Source organism: Macaca mulatta, chromosome 4 (genome assembly GCF_049350105.2).
Source record: "Macaca mulatta isolate MMU2019108-1 chromosome 4, T2T-MMU8v2.0, whole genome shotgun sequence".
Classification (NCBI taxonomy): domain Eukaryota; kingdom Metazoa; phylum Chordata; class Mammalia; order Primates; family Cercopithecidae; genus Macaca; species Macaca mulatta.
In genome coordinates, this window is record NC_133409.1 from 96257035 (window position 1) to 96270532 (window position 13498).

The 13498-nt window shown below is 39.7% G+C and overlaps 1 protein-coding gene across 2 annotated transcripts in view; it reads left to right on the forward strand.

The window, feature by feature from the left end:
- Window positions 1-13498, forward strand: part of MDN1 (midasin AAA ATPase 1) — a 184752-nt gene that overhangs the window by 98659 nt on the left and 72595 nt on the right. For both annotated transcript variants that reach the window (XM_015136925.3, XM_015136926.3), the window contains exons 36-45: window positions 257-465; window positions 1427-1549; window positions 3932-4129; window positions 5704-5811; window positions 6176-6364; window positions 9401-9490; window positions 9596-9859; window positions 10004-10265; window positions 11818-11977; window positions 12839-12955. In XM_015136925.3, the coding sequence (XP_014992411.3) occupies window positions 257-465; window positions 1427-1549; window positions 3932-4129; window positions 5704-5811; window positions 6176-6364; window positions 9401-9490; window positions 9596-9859; window positions 10004-10265; window positions 11818-11977; window positions 12839-12955 (1720 nt within the window). The remainder of the gene's footprint in view (window positions 1-256; window positions 466-1426; window positions 1550-3931; window positions 4130-5703; window positions 5812-6175; window positions 6365-9400; window positions 9491-9595; window positions 9860-10003; window positions 10266-11817; window positions 11978-12838; window positions 12956-13498) is intronic.

Genomic DNA, 13498 nt, shown 5'->3' on the forward strand with positions numbered 1-13498 from the left:
ACATGTATGTGTATAGGAGATGGAGAGATCTGTGTAGTAGGCACAGTTGAAGAAAACATGCTATTGGCTGTTCCTTTAAAGCATTTTATGGATCTAAAAGTGGGGAAATATTGAAATAGGGATTGAGCATTTTCACTGCAAATGGTACTTCACTAACTAATAGCCCATGTGGTAGAATTTTAAAATCTTGAGTTGATGTGTACATATGATTTGGTGGTGTCCCGCTTATAAGTGGCTTTGCTTTTCTCCACTTAAGGACCTGTCCTACACAGGAATAATATTGCAGACTATGCACTCAGTGCAGGGACCACTGCTATGAATGCACAGAGGCTCTTAAGAGCTACCAAACTGAAGAAACCCATTCTCCTGGAGGGTTCCCCTGGTGTTGGCAAGACAAGTTTGGTGGGAGCATTAGCGAAGGCTTCAGGAAATACCCTTGTTAGAATCAACTTGTCAGAGCAAACGGTAAGCTCGGTCATCCTACAGCTGATGGAGATAGCTATAGATAGTAATGTCTGTGTCAATTTATAGTTTCCTAATCAGAAATGGTTACATTATCAGTATCCTCAAATATTTCTTTTGTTTTTTTTGTTTTTTTGAGACAGAATCTCGTTCTGTTGCCCAGGCTGGAGTGCAGTGGCACAGTTCTCCTGCCTCACTCTCCCGAATCGCTGGGATTACAGGTGTCCGCCACCACACCTGGCTAATTTTTGTATTTTTAGTAGAGACAGGGTTTCACCATGTTGGCTAGGCTGGTCTCAAACTCCTTGTGTCAAATGATCCACCTGCCTTGGCCTCCCAAAGTGTTGGGATTACAGGCATAAGCCATGGCGCCCGGCCTGTATCCTCAGATATTTCATATCATAGTAAAAACCACAGCAACATGACCTTCCAAACTAAATCTTCTTTGGATTTGTTCATTGCTGACACCTATAATATTAATTCTCTCTGGATGCTTTATTCTAATTCTCTTTTGAGAGAGAATTATCCACTTTGGTATTTATTGTAATATAACCCCACTTAATTTTTTGCTTAAATTTTTTTAAAAAAGTAGTAGAAATAAAATGACTTTTAACAATCTAAGGAAAATATGGTACAGATGACAAATTGAGACTCCTTTGGAATGGAGTTTTGCTTTCTTTTCTTTTTAAGCCCGTCAATTAAATTCCAAGTACAGCCAATGTTGAGAACTGTTAATCTAGAGCACCAGGTCAAATTGATTAATATATGGAGCATGTTGGGAAAGTTCTTGGGGCATGTTTGGGCTCCTGGTAAAGATGGCTGGGATTGGTTAGTTCTGTCTTGGGTGTAGAAAGGAAGAGTAGTGATGCCAGCCCAAAGTGGTTATCATTTCAGATTTAGGGGTTAGAATCTAGTTGATTTTTAAAGTAATATTGGCTTTTCTCCATTTCTTCCCCTTTCAAAGGACATCACAGACCTGTTTGGAGCAGATCTCCCTGTTGAAGGTGGCAAGGGAGGAGAGTTTGCCTGGCGTGATGGCCCCTTACTGGCAGCTTTGAAGGCAGGCCATTGGGTGGTGTTGGATGAGGTGAGGAGCCTGTTTGTCATGCTCAAGATGGTGATCATGTGTGTGAGGAGTAGTTATCCTTTCACAGCTCCATTTCACAATCCATTTCTCAGTGGAAGATCCTGCTGATGACTTTTCTCTAATGAAAAGATCCTCTGTAGTTTCCTTTAAGAATAAGGAAGGTCAGCTGGCAGAGTACACAAAAAGGGGCTCCTGTACATAAAACCTACAAACTCTCCCACTGGTTAAAGTTATCCTTCAGAGGAAAACTGCATCGTCACTAGTTTAGTCTCCGACAGGCTTGCTGTTTTTGCATTTATTTTAGAGGCATTTTACAAGTAGTGTCAACCACTTCATGTTTTATTAGTGCACCAGAGAGACTAAGAAAAGACATACAAAATGACCTACCAAAATGAGGAAACGATCAGTTATATGTGCATATTGGGTAAATTATCAGAAGAAAGAGCAGAGCATGAGACATGATAAATACTGAATCTCTGACAGCTAGAGATATGGAGCTGGGTCAGTTTGGGGTATACAATATTCAGGAAAAGGCTAGAAGTATTTGTGGGAGCTGAAATGATTAGAGTGATGTACATGTCACAGGTGAGACTTTGGACACAGGTTGCAACAGGTCCCCCAGGCTCAGATTCCTGGGTCCAGTCATCAGAGAGGGTGCTGCAGGACTTCTGTCTGCTGAGCTGCTTTCTGCCTTTTATTCTTGGGATAACAAGGAAGGGGAATTTTTTTCCTTTTTTCAGATTTTTTTTAAACAAGTTGTCTGATAGAATATATATTAGCCAGGAAAAGAGAAAGCCTAGTTTTAAAGCTGAAGGCTACTGACCATACTTAGTATTTAGTGGAATTGCGTATTTAGTGGAATTGCATTCAGGGACTGCAAGACATTCTAGATTTATAAACACACTTAACAGGGGCCTTCTGTTTGGGAATATACAGAGCTGTTTGTGCTTTGTGGTGCATATGTAAACATGACACTTGAAATTCTAATATAGTATGCTCTGATTTTTGTCCATTTGCATTTTATTAACTTGTATTTTCCCAATCTCCTTTTTCTGTGTTACCAACAAACCACACATGCTTTCCATCCCTGAGCTCTGAACTGCTCATCTGAAGACCTACATTCAGCTCTTTTCATCCTGGCCCAAGAGCCGCTTGTAATTGTTCTTGTTTACAAAATTGGTGGAAATCAGCTGTATTGACTCCTTTTATATCCTGACTTTGAAACCCGTTGGATATTTTGTTCAGTGTTTGAGATGGGAAAGTATTTAAAAAGTTAGCAAACCTTATCTGTTCTCTACAATTAGTGTTACACATCTTTTTCTTTTTCTTTTCTTTTTTTTTTTTAGGCAGAGTCTCGGTGTGCCGCTCAGGCTGGTGTGCGGTGGTGGGTTCTCGGCTCACTGTAACCTCCTCCCAGGTTCACGTGAATCGTGAATCTCCTGCCTCAGACACTTGAGTAACTGGGATTACAGGCATGCGCCACAATGCCTAAGTTTTGTATTTTTAGTAGAGACAGGGTTTTGCCATGTTGGCCCGGCTGGTCTTGAACTCCTGGCCTTAAGTGATCCACCTGCCTTGGCCTTCTAAAGTGCTGGGATTACAAGCGTGAGCCACCATGCCTGGCTAATTTCTGTTACACATCTTAAAAACTCAGATTGTGAAAATGAAATATCTGTGTATTGGCAAGGTTTTCTGCAAGTTATTACTTACAGAGTAGGTTAATATAGGTACGTATAATTGATACAGTTTAACTTTTGAGAAGATTTTTAACTTTAAAATTTAATTTGAGCATTTATTCAGTTTAAACATTATTGATGTGTGTGTGTGTGTGTGTGTGTGTGTGTATCTATGTAAGATACCAGCCAAAATCTCTTTAACGTACATAGGAAATAAAGAATAATAGAATTGGACCAGGTACAGTGGCTCATGCCTGTAATTCTAACATTGGGAAACAAAAGATGGAGAATTACTTGAGCCCAGGAGTTTGAGACCATCCTGGACAACATAGCGTGACCTTGGCTCTACCAAAAAAAAAAAAAAGAATTAACTGGGTGTGGTGGTGCACACCTTGGCCACAGCTATGCAGCAGGCAGAGGTGGAGGATCTCTTGAGCCCTGGAGGTGGAGGTTGCAGTGAGCTGTGATTGTGCCACTGCACTCCAACCTGGGTGACAAGAGTGAAATCCTGTCTCAAAAACAAAATAATAGAATGAAGACAAACCAACTCATAACTCAGCCTAAAATATAGAAGATTATCAATATTGTTTGAAATTCCCTTTCTGAAGATAACTCTAGCTTTTTTTGCTTCATATCATTTCCCTGCTTTTTGTTTCAGTTGTACAACATATTTGAGACAAATATATGTACTTTCTTCTTTAAATAGCTTAACCTGGCTTCTCAGTCTGTATTGGAAGGACTCAATGCTTGTTTTGACCACCGAGGAGAAATCTATGTACCTGAGTTAGGAATGAGCTTTCAAGTGCAGCATGAAAAGACGAAGATTTTTGGGTGTCAGAATCCCTTTAGACAAGGAGGTGGGAGAAAAGGCTTGCCCAGGTCTTTCCTTAACAGATTCACTCAGGTAAGATTTGTTGTTGCCATAGAGACCAAACATAGACTGTGAGGGGATAAGACTACTATTACGAAGCCTTTAAGGATGTTCACTGTGAGAATTAGAGAGGATCAGCTTAACGATCCTCTTTCTTGTCCTTATATGATCAATATGAATGTGACTGATTCCCATCATTGCTTCTGTCCTTCATCTTTTGCCCCGGAAGACTGGATGTGTTATCAGCTGGAAGAAAGTAAGGTCCCCAGCCTCTTCAGGATTCTGTTACTGCACTCTGGGATGAAGTCCAATCTTGGACCTTTTCAGTTGTGCCTCTGATCTATTGAAATATATAAGAAAAATTTTTACTGAAATAATGCATTTTAACTAAAGAAAAGTAAGAAGGAACAGAAAACTACCATGGAGAATAAAAATCCACTATTCCCCATTCAGTCATTATTAGCATTTTGGTATCTTATGCCTTTATTCTTACTTGCAGAGGGTTACCTGTGTATGTGTATGCTTACTTGTTTTAACATAAGTTTTTCAGAGTTTGGCCAATCCAGAGGTTTGGAAATGCCTCTAGATTTCTTTAGTGTCACTGTCCCTTATGATTAAGAATTGGCTGAGTGTCTTTTAGGAATGTTTTATTGGCTGGGTGTGGTGGCTTATGCCTGTAATCCCAGAACTTTGGGAGGCCAAGGCAGGTGGATCACCTGAGGTCAAGAGTTTGAGACCAGCCTGGCCAATATAGCAAAACCCCGTCTCCATTAAAAATACAAAAATTAGCTGGGTGTGGTGGCAGGTGCCTGTAATCCTAGCTACACGGGAGGCTGAGGCAGCAGAATCGCTTGAACCTGGGAGATGGAGGTTGCAGTGAGCTGAGATCGTGCCATTGTACTCCAGCCTTGGCAACAGAACGAGACTGCATCTCAAAAAAGGAAGAATGTTTTATTGAGAAAACTTTCAAACATATGGAAAAGTTTGATGACTTTTATAGTGAATACTCATATCTACCACCCAGATTTAAAAGCATTTTACATTATACATAGGAAATTTTTAATAACATCTATCTTTTTTTTTTTTTTTGAGATGGAGTCTTGCTCTGTCTCCCAGGCTGGAGTGCAGTGGCGTGATCTCTGCTCGCTGCAGTCTCCTCCTCCCAGGAACAAGCTATTCTCCTGCCTCAGCCTCCTGAGTAGCCGAGACCACAGGCGCATGCCACTGTGCCCAGCTAATTTTTGTATTTTTAGTGAAGACAGGATTTCATTGTTCTAGTTGGGATGGTCTCGATCTCTTGACCTCATGATCCGCCTGCCTTGGCCTCCCAAAGTGCTGGGACTACAGGTGTGAGCCACCACACTGGGCCTCTTTTTTTCTTTAATTCACTAGAATAGACCTTAAAAGCAAAACCTCTACTGTGCTGTATTTAGAGGATTTTGTGATTCTTTATTCTCAAAACACAAAAAAGAAATTTCTATAACTGAAAATTATCTTTCTCATGTATTGTTACTCGGTGTTAAAGATTTTACATAATAAGACATGGAGTTATTTCTAGTGTTAAAGAGAAACAGAGGCATTTCTTCATGTTATTTTTGGATTTCTAGGTCTTCGTTGATCCTCTTACAGTAATTGACATGGAATTCATTGCCAGTACTTTGTTTCCAGCCATTGAGAAAAATATTGTTAAGAAAATGGTTGCTTTCAATAACCAAGTAAGTACCTACCTGTATTGGTTTCTTTTTTTTCTGACTGTATTTGAACAAGCATTTTTTCAACATAGGGTTCTACCAAATTATCAGGATCTCTAACTAAAATTACTTTGAATTCTACAGGTTTCTAGTGGAAGGCACACTACATAGTGGAGGCATCCAGTAATTCATTTCTGTATTGTGACTACCAGTGTTAATGCTTAGAGGATATGCCAGGCATTTGGAAGTCTTGAGAAAGAGGCATCTGAATCAAGCCTGTTAATTTTTGTTTCAGATGATGTATGCTTTTGTAGTACATTCCTAGTGCTTAATGCAGTGCCTAGTAGCAAGCAGGGCATGTTTCCCAATCAGGATGTTTTCTTTCTAGATTGATCATGAAGTGACTGTTGAGAAGAAGTGGGGGCAAAAAGGAGGACCCTGGGAATTCAACCTCCGGGATCTTTTCCGCTGGTGTCAGTTGATGCTGGTTGACCAGTCCCCTGGGTGTTATGATCCTGGTCAGCATGTGTTTTTGGTCTATGGTGAAAGAATGAGAACCGAAGAAGACAAAAAAAAGGTGAGTTTCACACTTGGTATTTGTATTTCTTTCCATCTGAAAGTTGATTTCCTGTGGGTGAGAAAGGACATACTCACACTAATAGCAAGCCTTTTTTTTTTTTTGAGACTGAGTTTCACTCTTGTTGCCCAGGCTGGAGTGCAATGGTGCAATCTTGGCTGGCTGCAACTTTGCCTCCCAGGTTCGAGTGATCCTCCTGCCTTAGCCTCCCAAGTAGCTGGGATTACAGGCATGAGCCACCAGGTCCAGCTAATTTTTTTATATTTAGTAGAAACGGGGTTTCATCATGTTGGTCAGGCAGGTCTCTACTCCTGAACTCAGGTGATCCACCCGCCTCAGCCTCCCAAAGTGCTGGGATTACAGGGGTGAGCCGCCACGCCCAGCTAGCAAGCCTGTTAAAGCTGCTTCAAAATTTAAAAGTTAAAAGAACAGACTAAACGTTCTCCTACCTTGGAGTCTCACTATATAGAGTAGCTTGCTTTAGAGGACATAATTTGCTTATCTATCCAAATCCCCATGATCACAAACCTTAAAGCAATATTGCCCTCCAGTAATAAAGAACTAAGTCTTCATCATCTTTACAAGCACCAAGGTGAGAAGCAGGAGGAGGCAGACAGGCGATACTCAGTAGAAGAGGAAGGTTTTCTGTTTTGTTTTTAAATAAATGTCAAATTACAAAGCATTTTATCTAGAAAGTGTAATCATGTGAAGGGAGAATATTCTGCGTTTAAGTGAAAATAAAAATAAAAATACCTGTTTGTAAAACTAGAATTCCCACTGTAAGGAATTGTAATAATGTGTGCATTTTAGTTTATGGTATTTAAAATTCTGTCTCGCTGAATGCGCACAATAGCTGTAGGCAGGAGGTGCTGTCGTGGCATCTTACAGGTGAAGATCCAAGGCTGAAAGTTATGGAGTGTCACAGGTAGCAGAGCTAGCTTTCCAGTTTAGGCCCTCTCCAGTTTGTCTGCTGTTTCCTTCTAGTAAACTTCACTGTTTGAAAATAAAGGAATAGATACATAGATGCCTGCACTAGAAGCGGTAACCTCCTTGTTGAAATGTGAAGATGTGGCTGGCCCACAGCACACATGACTTTCACAGCCCTTTCATTCTGCTACCCATTCTGTTTGTTCTTATTTTTTTGAGGCAGGGTCTCACTTTGTTGTCTAGGCTGGAATGCAGTGGCACAATGCCGGCTCAATGGAGCCTAGACCTCCTAGGCTCAAGGGATCCTTCCACCCCAGCCCACTGATAAGCTGGGACTATAGGCACATGCCACCATGGCCTGGCTAGTTTGTTTTTACTTTTAATAGAGATGTGGTCTTGCCGTGTTATCCAGGCTGGTCTCATACTCCTGGGCTCAAGCAATCTTGCTGCCTCAGTCTCCCAAAGTGCTGTGATTACAAGTGGAGTGAGCCACTGTTCCCAGCCACCCAGATCTTCTTTAGTGTGGTATTCAGAAACTAATTACACATAACTCATTTATCATATGTAGGTGACTTTCAATCATTCGATTAGGAGAAAGTCTTAGTAGTTTTTAATAGCTTTATTGATATATAATTCACATAATCAGCTAGTATTTTAATTTCTTCATCCACTTATTATAGTATATTATGACCAAAACATGTGCCAGTTGTTGAATGAATGATTCGTCAGGTGCTGGGTCACTGTGGTATGTGGAAGTTTTCCATCACTCTTCCGATTCACGGTTATTGTAATGGACCTTATAGGTGTTTTCTAGCGGGGGAGACAAGGTCAAGAAAAATAATATCATAGAAGGATAAAGTCTGTAAAAGCTAGAAGAGTCCAGTTGAATTGAATTTTGATTTTATAAAGCTAAACTGAAAAGCTAGATTGGGAATTTTTTTTGAGACAGAGTCTTGGTCTGTCACCCAGGCTAGAGTACAATGGCGTGATCTTGGCTCACTGTAACCTCGATTCAAGTGATTCTCCTACCTCAGCCTCCCCAGTAGCAATATTTGTAATTTTAATCCTCTTGTAGAACATCAGGGGTTGGAGGTTATATGCTTTAGTGTGGAACATGAGATCATATATCACCTGGACTCATAGGTAGGTGACAGGAACACTTTCCTATGCTGCTTTTAGTCTCACAGTCCATTGTTTGACACTGATTATTATTTTATCTATATTATTTTTATTTTCTAACTTCATTGCAGTATTCAATTATATGAGTATTGATGCTTTTTAGAAATACTATTTTGTATGCTTTTTTTTTTCTGGCTCTAATTTTCCCTACTTTTATGGGCTAAATTAAGGTTTTTTATATACCTCTATCCCCCTCCACCATTACTCTTAGATTTTTTAGAGATCCAAAATCAAAGAGAGTTAACGGAACATTTTCTAATAGCATTACTGCTAACGAAAGGATAACAATGTAAATAATTGGTTAGAGGAATAAATTTGGTTTTCGTATCTACATAAATGTTTGGAGGTATAACATGTTTTTGGAGGCTGACTAGCTTAGATTTAAAATTGGTCACTAACCATGGGCAAATTCTATAACTCTTGTGAGTGCTGTTATCTATATAAAATGGACATGATAACTATTTTGCATGGGTATAAAGATCAGAAATAATCTACCAAAGTACTTAATACAGTATTTGGTACATAGGAGATGGTTATTGAGTGGCCGTTTTTCTTTATAATCTTTGTATTACCGTTCTATCTTCTTTTTAGGTAGTATCTTCAATGATGAAAGCAAACAGGTCTTTTTTGTCTCTAGATTTCGATATTACAGCGTCCATGGCTTCAGTTTAATTGATGGTGCATTCTCACTGGAATCTCAGATAGTTTGGAATATGACTGCTATGTTCTCAATCTCAAATTTACTTTCATTCCAAAGAATTAAATAAATGCATTCGATCCTTTTTATAAGAGAAAATTCAAAAGGATAAGGGAATTGTGGCCAGTGTTTTTAGAATGGTGACTCTTATCACTGTGCTTGTTTTCTAGCAAGTTTGCCTAAGAATTAGGTGGAGTGATTTGTGTTTTTATTGCATTGTATTCTTCCTTTAGGTCATTGCTGTATTCAAGGATGTGTTTGGTTCAAATTCCAACCCATACATGGGAACCAGACTATTTCGTATCACTCCCTATGATGTTCAGGTAAGGAGACTAGAATAATCCTTTATCCTTTGACTTTTTTTTAATGGTTTCTTCTGCTCCCACTACCAGGCACGCTTATGAAATCTCACTGGCATGTCTTTTCAGTTGGGCTACTCGGTCCTTTCCCGTGGGAGCTGTGTTCCTCACCCGTCCCGCCATCCCCTGTTGCTCCTGCACCAGTCATTCCAGCCCCTGGAGTCAATCATGAAGTGTGTGCAAATGAGCTGGATGGTCATCCTGGTCGGACCAGCCTCTGTGGGCAAGACCAGCCTGGTCCAGCTTCTGGCACACCTTACTGGCCACACATTAAAGATCATGGCTATGAACAGTGCAATGGATACTACTGAGCTGCTGGGTGGATTTGAGCAGGTAACCAGTCTGCCTTCATATTTTTTGGCAAAGCGTAATAAACCCCGTGATCTGACTGAGGGTGTTCTGAGTTGGTGGTGACCAACTCTGACCGTAGGGTATTCTCTGACCCTATGATGAGTTCGTGTCCTCTGGAAATTACAGGTTGATCTTATACGACCTTGGAGGCAGCTGCTAGAGAAGGTGGAGGCTACTGTAAGGGCACTGTTAAGGGATAGCCTCCTTATCAGTGCTGATGATGCAGAAGTAGTGCTGCGAGCCTGGAGTCATTTCCTTCTGACATACAAGCCTAAGTGTCTTGGAGAAGGTGGTAAAGCTATCACGATGGAGATTGTCAACAAACTGGAAGCAGTGTTATTGCTTATGCAGCGACTCAACAATAAAATCAACTCATACTCGAAGGCAGGTATGTATATTTGGATCTCTGTATCAGGCATTTATCATTGCTTATATTGTGTCCATTTACACGTAACAGATTTACAAACGTTTTGTATTAATTTAATACTTATTAACGATCAGAACTTGTGGGAAAGTTTGGCCCAGAAAGTAAAATGAAGCTGAGGTAAAGTATTCAGAATAGTTGATCATGAAAAATCAAATTGGAAAAAAAATTGGTTACTATGCTTTGTGGTTTATTTTGTGTGTAATCACCTATAATGATAAAACAGCATGTAAAACTTTTATTGTTATTGGCTATTTTTTTACTCATAATTTCTCAGGAAATAGAGCATTTTAAACTGAAGAATAGGAGTCTGAATTCATAGGATGTGTTTATTCATTTGTGTGGAGATGGAGGAAATACATCATTCTGTATGCCATTCAATTAACATGGAAACTTCTCTGATTTTGTCGTGCCACTTTCAGAGTGGTGGTGAGCATGCTCTTAGGGAGGATTCAACCTAAAGGCCCATAGGTTGTGTCTGTCACTATGCTTGTCTTTCTTTATTTCCAAAGCCTGCTTGTAACTGATTACAAAGTGTTGATTCCTTATGGCTGAAGAAATCAGACATCCCACTTCTAGGCCAGCAAACGTTTATCTGTGGCGGTGGGCCACTCATTTACTTCCTTCATTGTTGATCCGTCATTTCTCACTTTAAGCCTGCCATTTGAACTTGAAATCCTTTACTCATTCACTCTAATCATCAAAGATATCTGATGGAGTCATGTGTCATGTATTTTTAAATGGGTATTGTAAAACTCATTATTGAGTTAAGAATTTCTGTTGTAAACACTATACTGAATATATGTACTTTTAATCACCGTGACAACACTGCATTATAGGAAGGATTATCTACATCTAATAGATGAGGATGTGAGTGTTCATGTGAGTGTAGGCAAGTAGAAGTTACTTGCCTACAGTTTTACAGTTAGCAAGTGGTTGGGCTATGGTATATTAAGTCTAAACCTTGTTACTCCCTCATCTTTCGAAGTAGAAATCCAATGTGTATTACCTTGTGATATGAAAAATAGTCATAAAACAGTTTCTAACCAAAAAGATCATTTGACAATTTTCCAGGGAAGGGCTATATAAACTATAAAGCATTTGTCTAGTAATTACCAGTTATTACTATAATCATATGATATGCTCATTATAAAGGAAGCGCAGTTTGCACTGTGTGAAGTTATAGCACTTTCATTTAGTATAAATGCACTGATAGGTGGGAAACATCCTCCTTTTGCCATTTGAGAAACCATAATACAGAAAAATCATTTGCCACCTCTATCACCCTATAGTCAACCGTGATTGGCTATTAATACAGAGAACCATTAAGAAGTATTTTCTGTCTTAAACTTAACTTTCTTATCTGTGTATAAACAGAAGCAAAACATTCTTCTATTTATTCTATTATGAAATCTTAAAAACCTCGGCTAGAAGTATCAAGCTTCCTTTTCATAAACTTAATTCTTGGTTTGAAGTTAAGTGCTGTGGATGGTGATTCTTCCCTGTGATATTTCAGAGTTTGCCAAACTTGTTGAAGAGTTCCGAAGCTTTGGTGTGAAGCTTACACAGTCAGCCAGTGGCCGTAGCCATGGCACATTTGAATGGGTTGACAGCATGTTGGTTCAGGCCCTAAAGTCTGGAGACTGGCTTCTGATGGACAATGTTAACTTCTGCAAGTAAGAACCTTACGCCTAATCATCAGTGGTCCAGCTTGAAATTTGGGATATGCTTGTCAAAGTAGAAACCCAGATAGAAGTGCTGGTATTTTGAAGCTACTATTTTTCTTAATTATGTAGGCACCCTCAGCCATAGTCTGTAGACTTCTCCCTATGGTGAACAGTTGTAGTTTGTCATCAGATAGCTGTAAGATTTCAGCTCTGTATGATAATTTTGAGCTGAACCAAAGGCTAACAAAATTGGATTACTTCTGGCAATGTCCTTTGAGTTAGGCCTTTTAATATCAGAAGTCTTTTGTTAGGGTTTCTTCAGTGCAGTGTTTTCTAATGCAGGGTCTGACATAGGGCAGGCATTTATTAAATGGCCATCAGTGACACAGCGATTCAACCACGTATCATTCTTGATCTTACAGTAAGGCAAGTGTGAAACTATTGTACATATACAGTTAACATAGAAGCTACTACAAGTTAGATGATGGCTATTTCTTCATGGAGCATTTATCTGAATGTTACAAATTGAAATCCAGCCACCTTAAATGGATTTGATAATGTGGAGGGAAGGGGGGCAGGAAAGGAAAAAGTGAAAAGGTTGTAGTGCAAGGAACTTATCATTATCTTTAATTTCATTTATTCAAAAATATCTTATGTTTTACTGTGTATAAGGCCCTGGGGTATGTGCCTAGGGAAGTGAGAAGGGAAATCAATGGGGAATCTACTTTGGAGAGATCACTGTTGTATCTGGGTGAGTGATTGTGCCAAAAGAAAATGTGAGTCAAAAGCATTTGGAGCCCCGTGCATGGAAGGAAAGAAGAGTCAATGCAGCATGTTAACCTATCCACCATCTGAATTCTGTCTCTGCAGCCCATCAGTGTTGGATCGTTTGAATGCTTTGCTTGAACCTGGAGGTGTCCTCACTATTAGTGAGAGAGGAATGATAGATGGATCCACTCCCACGATAACACCAAATCCCAATTTCAGGTATTTATATCTCTTATATTTCTGCCTCAGAATCTAATAGCCTCAGTAGCAGAGGTAGATGTTCAGTAGGACTTGCTTCTATATTTTATTTATAAACTGAATCATGGGGAAGTTCACCCATTTATTAATTCACTTAACAAATGCTTACTGAGGCTTTACTATTTGCCAGGCACTGCTGGGCTGTGGGAACATAGCATAAACAAGAGGAGCAAGGTCCTTGCCTTGCATTGGTGACAAAGGTGGGAAGCAGAGATACCAGTCACAATCCTTTTGCAGTAATTTAGGCAACACATAACAGTGGCTTAGATGAGGGTGGTCTGATGAGTTGATTTGCTGACGGACATGTGGGTTGAGAAAAGAAGAATCAAGGATGACACCTATGTTTTTGGCTTGAGTAACTGGGTAAATGGGGTTGACATTCATTGAGAAAGGGTTGCCATTCATTGAGAAAGGAGCAGGTTTAATTTGGGGAGGGTCTACAGGGAATCAGCTGTTTACTTTCAGACATAAATGAGAAGTGTCAGATAACTAGATGAAGATGTT